Source organism: Ascidiella aspersa, chromosome 9, assembly GCF_963924565.1.
Source record: "Ascidiella aspersa chromosome 9, kaAscAspe10.2, whole genome shotgun sequence".
NCBI lineage: Eukaryota > Metazoa > Chordata > Ascidiacea > Phlebobranchia > Ascidiidae > Ascidiella > Ascidiella aspersa.
Genome location: NC_139455.1, coordinates 15,759,971 through 15,766,233, shown reverse-complemented (window position 1 = coordinate 15,766,233; position 6,263 = coordinate 15,759,971). Strand labels below are relative to the sequence as shown.

Sequence of the window (6,263 nt, the reverse complement as noted above, 5' to 3'; positions counted from 1 at the left end):
AGAACCCGATTTTCCGTTCAAGACAAGTTTCATGGGCAGCATGCTAATTAGCTCTTTGAACGCTTAGTTAAACAATGTGTGACAGGCTTGTAATACAGAATTAGCACTTTAATCATCCAAACGGTCAGAATGTTTTAACACCTTCACTTAATGCAACATGAGACAACGAATCATGACTATATCATGCCATTTAAAACAAAAACGTTTTTGTGTTGCTCAAACATAATTTGTTACCAATTCCACAAAACAATCAGTTCGCATCTTTTTCCTGATTGTTTGGCATCAATTTTTGTTTCTCGGCATCAGAAGACTTTCTTCTCCTTCTGCGAGCTTCGGCTACAGCATATCCAATTGCGACCAGCGCGAGGTTGCCGATCATCAGGAAGATCTGCGTCCGAACGCAGATCCTGCCGCTGAGGAAAAACCCGAAGAAAAGGCCAAGCACTGTATAGAGGCTGAGTGACGCAAAGGCAGTCTCAGCGCGGTCGGCGTAAAAGAGTGCCGTAATTGCTGCGCACAAAAGTTAGGGAATGTAAAAAACGTAACGGGTAATAGATGGACGTGGTAATTTAAACCTGTATATTCTACTCAATTCACATCTATTTACTTAACGTGTATTTCAAATACAAGTTATTACTGTTTTCTTTTTACACACTATCACATTTTCATGGTGGTTATTCACTTTGAATTTAGTAAAATAAAAACTCACCGGACGCTGTTGTTTGCCAAATGCCGTCCGATGCTCCTAGCATACTTGCGATGACGTAAGTCCAGTAGTACCTGGATACCAGGGTGGGCATCCAAAACAGCTGAGTCAGCCAATCCGACAAGTCAAGGGCAAATCCAATTGTCACAACTGGCACAATCCCGAAGCGATGAGCCAACCGACCAACGGCGAAGGCTGCCGAGACGTTTGAAACGCCGTAGAAGCACATTACAAGTCCAACCTTGGGCGTAAACAACAAAATATGTAGTTGTATGTACGATTTTCAAACATCAATCTTGCCTAACTTCCCCAATACAGCATTCCCGAGAAGTCCTATAACTACGTGTAAGATTTGTGACGCTATTTGAATCGTGATACAACAAATAAATTACTTTTACTTACTTTAAGATTGGTGAAACATCCGATCTTGGGACAAATATTTCAAGTAACATCGAAGGCTAATAAATATAATTTTCACGGCAGAAAACCGAGACACAAATACCAAACACCCTTTAGCCATATAGTCAATATTAATATTACATCTCTGAAGTAATGCTTCCTTAAATTTTGTTGCAAGTATAGTCTACAGAAGGAACTGCGTGAAGGTACATCCCTATACGAGATTACAACATTCGTTAATTAACGACTAGCGGTTGTGCCCTAAAACAGTATTGTGGGCTAATTAACGATTTGTTGTTGTGTAACTTTCGGTGAAAGATTGGAAGATGTTTATTTGACAGGATGTGCAACCTTATTATACCTTGGGGGAGTGTATTACAAAACGTTTTGCTGGTAGCTATAGTCTATCAGCGCTGTACGTTACGGGTCACACGAGAATGTCCAATTAACGTTTTTTTTTTTTTTTTTTTTTTTTCTCTAGCAAGATATTTTCCAGGCATTAGGTATAACACACGGCTAAGAAGAAAGATAAGTCCAGCACTATAACGTTTTTGTAGTGTCCCTCATAGTAACACATGTAACAGGGGCGAAGTTTGGGTAAGGATTTGAACGTAATAACATTTGAAATAATGATCTGTTTTGCGAATGTCGTGGTAGTTTTGAGAAAACGAATTACAACTTTTATTTGAAAGTTTATGTCTTTGAATCAGGGATGCGGAGTCAGAGTCGGACTCGGGTCTCGGGACTCGAGTAAGACCACGGAAAACTACCCCAGTCCTGAGTCCGACATGCGCATGCGCAATACCCCCAAAATGAATATAATGTGGTGGAATATTTTCCAACCATGTATTGTGAGTGAATGAATTATACGACACCCCTATAACTGGATTGCTGACTATCCACATCACTTTAGTTACGTAAATTGGTGGAATACGCAGGCTGTATAGTCTGGGCCGGACTCGGTGCTCGATGAAGTCGCACATTTGAGCGGAGTCGGACTCGGGACTCGGGACTCGGGAGTCAGACTCTGGTTTATTTGTTTGGCCGAACTCGGACTCGGGTTATTTGTAACCGACTCTGCAGCCCTGCTTTGAATCAATACTTTACGTTTTCAAAAATGTACCTGCTGCACTCCAGTCGTGCAGGAAACAAACGCCATAGTAAAATTGGAAGCTGCGTATGACACAACTCCACCGTAGTAGAAACCCACTGGCATTAATAGAAGGTTGTCAAGAGAGAGAATATGGCGGAAAGTCGTCTTGATTGATGATATCAGTAGATGTAGCGGTCGGCGTTCTGCAAATATAGCCGTTTTTGGTTTGCTCACGTTTATCACAAAAATGTATACTTATTGTGCCACAATGTACCACAATATTTCATTGTGATTTAGTTATCGTTTGCTTCCCAGTTACTTCACAGATCCGATAGTTAAACGAGCTAGCAAACAATTTTCCCAAAACTTTTAGTGTTGTCTTCACCAAGATGAAAACCAGTGCTCCTTAAACTTTTTTTAGTTTTGTTCACCCCTATAGCATCTATCTCCAGATTTCATTCACCCTTGTCTCATAATACGATAAAACTATCTCGTCTATATATAACAGCATCCGGAATATCCGCCCTGCTCGCAAGCTATCATCCATCTCTGACAGTTCACCCTTATTCGCCCCTTTTGGTTGGTTCACCCCTGCAAAAAATGTATTCACCTGATTAAGAAACACTGATCTAAACAATGAGGTCGACCCACACGTAAATTCAGGCATGGCTATTAACGGACGGCGTGTGGCATAATCACCTGGGTTATCGTCGTCGGTGACAATTTTCTTTAGAGAAAATGAGTGGATGGCGAAACTGGCGACTTGCATGAGAGCGTAGATGCCGACCAGCAGTAGAATCGACCAGCGACTTTGCGGCACATATTTGTTCTTAGCGCTAGTTTGATGGTGTGAATCCTGGCGGACACAAGTAAACGTTTTCCTATGTTTTTTTGTTCTTGGGTACACTATGCACGGACCGGTAATGTAGCTTGGTAATAAATTGCAAAGCCAAAAAGGTCGAGTAGATCGACATCATCTTAATCAATAAGACGTTTCGATGCGAGCTTGTATCATCTTCAGTTAATGTGGATGATGCAAGCTCGTATCGAAACGTCTTAAATAATAAAAGGATGTCGATCTACTCGACCTTTTTGGCTCTTTTATGATGATATAGTAATTTTATACTATTATGCTGCATTTGCATAAGAACAAAGGACCAACCCATTTGAGCATTCTATAGGATTTAATAGTATCGCAACGAAAAAGAAAACCCCGCATTTAGAATCGGATTGCACCTTCAGTAACCTACCGTCAAACCCATGGGGATCGTTTAATGAAGGGTAATTATACATCGTTTTTCAATTCAGTTGAAATCTGCACCCATGCCTTACTTTGTGAAAAAATGATTAAGCCCTTGTTTACGTAGACACCCTCTCCACTGTCAATCTTACTCTGATCTTTGTAGGCCCACTTACATAACAGTAGCGGCTGCCGCACATCGAAAGGTTGCTGTAAAGGTCTGTGGTTGGTTTTGTTGTGTTGACATTCAAGTGTCGGCCGCCGTACAACACCACATACGATAAGATGTTGCCGATAATCTGGACAATCAACCACAAAATAAATGGTTACTATCAATATATATTATCTGTAGCCTAATTATTACTTCAACGTATCGCATGTCAAGAAATATTTCGGCTTTAATATAGTTTTTGCCTACATAATAAAAGAGAAAGTTTGTGAGATGTAAGTGTGTGGCAAGATGTTCACCCAATGTTACGTCACACTGGAAATGTTACGTCACACTCAATGCGGTTTACAACATGTTACAATGTGATTTTGTCACTTACCAAGATTGTGTTTAAGCATGTATCATAGGCCCCAGCGTTAGTAAATTTAATATAGGAGAAGTTTTTGTGTTAGGTAGAGTTCAAGTAAAAGATAGTCCAAGTTTAACGTATCCGCGCAAAACTTTTTTCCAAGCGCAATTACCTGCCGGGAAATAAAACAATAAAAGTAAGTATATTTTCCTTAGTAAAAAAGTAAAATTTTAAAGTTTCCAACTAAGACAAAGCCTAATGACATCTTGCGATGTGTTTACCCACGCAATACTTATCAGAGTTCGCGAAATATTGCGTTTATTGCAGTAGTTAAAAGTAAGCATTTTTTTCATTTTTTTTTTCAATGAGGTTTTTTTGACATTTGACGCAGTTTAGCACCGGGATTACGTATTTGCTTAAATATAACGCTATTAAGCAGGTCTAAGCAATTGCTGCTGCAACATAAAGTTTTACGTTTGGGAGTTATTCTCAATTGACAAACGTAACGGGTTTTCGTTACTGAAAATATGTATTGCATGCTTAGCCAAGTGTTGTGCGCTATAGTTAACCGATATGACATTTAAAAAAACATGTTTCCATTATTTATGTCTTTTACCAAGATCTTACGAATAACCGGTAAATATTCTATTTCACCTGGGCAACGCCGGGTATTTCGTCTAGTATATATATATATATATATATATATATACATATTTATACTATTATAACGATGATTTGTTAGACGTAGAAGTATTCTCGTTTACGACCACAACCTTAACTTAATGTGTATGAATAGTAAATGCATTATATTACGGCCTACCTGACTGGCTTTTAGTATGGCGTAAAAGTGTCCGAACCATTTATTCCTCAGGTGATCAATGCTTTGCGAGGTTTGGTCGTCTTTATCTCTTTTTTCCCAAGTTTCTTTTACTAAGTGCGTGACAATAAGGGGGGCAGAAGACCACACGAAAGCTTCGCCCAGAGAGCCAATCACTGCGCCTGGTATCATACTGTAGTAACCTGTGAAGAAATGTTATTTTCTGTGCCAAATATGAAACGCACAATGGTAGAACAGGCTGACATAATACTATGTGAGTAGTAGCCTAAGTATGTTGGCATGTCTGCATTTGGCATGTTCAGCTTACTTGAAAAGAAATTTCCAAGAGTATAGAAAAGGAACCCAATTTCTCCTACAATAAGGCACCACTTTGGCCCAATCCTGAGCAGCATAACCGGAGTTGCAGTCAACAAGAGAAATATAGCACACAAGTACAAAATACTGGCACATGTTGTTCCAATATTTCCAACAATGTTGATGCTGCTTTGCAGAACTAGAATTCCTAAAAAAACATTGCAAAATTATTATCATTGGCAAATATGTGTAACCTAGTTACTACTTACCAACATACGCTGAAGTGTTGAGAAGAAGGCCAGCTGTTAAAACGTAATACTGTGCCACACCAGAGGTACAACAGGTCGACATGATATGGTCGGTATATTGCTTTATTTTGTAGTACGCATAAAATGAACTTTATTAAAAAACAGCAAAGCCTAATAAAACATCATTGAACTGTGTTCAGGTCAAAAAGAAAATTATGGTTAGTTGAGTTACAATGTATTGCATAGTTTAATAGTACACAAACCTGGAAAACATGCTTGCCTACACCTATTTAGAGCGTTGTCAGTGCTAAATCCTAAATGCAGCTTACACTTAAATAACATTATTTACATATATACTATTTATGTTATAGCTTGCTTGCTTTTAGCAAAATCTACTTTCAGCAGTGAGACATAGAGCAGCATTTTGCAAAACGCCGGCCTAAACTGATTTCATTTTGCCTTATGCAAAAGCCTTCTTGGTACAAACACACAATAATTAATTACTTACTTTGCTAGCGTCATCTCAACCATAGGATACACTGGTCTAATCCCTACACAACGTATGACGAATTGCACCCTAACAGAAACGCTTCCGGTAACGTCGTGAAACCAAATACATTCGCAAATCAATGCGATTCTGCGGCTGACTGTTTACCTTCATTCTTTCGTTCTACCTTCGTGTCAGTTTTATTTTTTTCTATGTCAATTTACAGCTTAAAAATGTGTTAAACTGGGTATAGTATCATCCACATACGCTTCAGCAGGGGTATAGGCAACATTTTTTTACCGCGTGAGAAACATAAAACGTATAGTGGCGTGCCAGGTCAAACATAGGATCTCAAATACACACAATATGACGCCATATTCGCTATACAACAGCTAAGCTTTAGAACCTGTTATTATGTAAGGAGTTATGAGGTTGTGGGG

At 39.1% G+C, this 6,263-nt stretch overlaps 1 protein-coding gene across 1 annotated transcript; it reads right to left on the bottom strand.

Annotated features, from left to right (window-relative positions):
* Window positions 1–250: 250 nt before the first annotated feature.
* Window positions 251–5,439, bottom strand: LOC146133224 (protein unc-93 homolog A-like). Its single transcript, XM_083397686.1, has 8 exons — window positions 5,358–5,439; window positions 5,102–5,296; window positions 4,777–4,976; window positions 3,615–3,737; window positions 2,898–3,054; window positions 2,229–2,401; window positions 710–947; window positions 251–510 (listed from the first exon to the last, which is right to left on the bottom strand). The coding sequence occupies exons 1-8, from the start codon at window positions 5,437–5,439 to the stop codon at window positions 251–253; spliced, it is 1,428 nt and encodes a 475-aa protein (XP_083253812.1).
* Between the last annotated feature and the right edge of the window lie 824 nt (window positions 5,440–6,263).

Excerpts from the sequence above, each read along its gene's own strand:
- LOC146133224 (XM_083397686.1), bottom strand. The coding sequence starts at position 5,439 with ATGTCGACCTGTTGTACCTCTGGTGTGGCACAGTATTACGTTTTAACA. Across the intron at positions 3,055-3,614 it reads GCGGCAGCCGCTACTGTTAT|GATTCACACCATCAAACTAG; the intron begins GTAAGTGGGCCT and ends TGTGTCCGCCAG. Across the intron at positions 511-709 it reads TTGGCAAACAACAGCGTCCG|CAATTACGGCACTCTTTTAC; the intron begins GTGAGTTTTTAT and ends TTTTGTGCGCAG.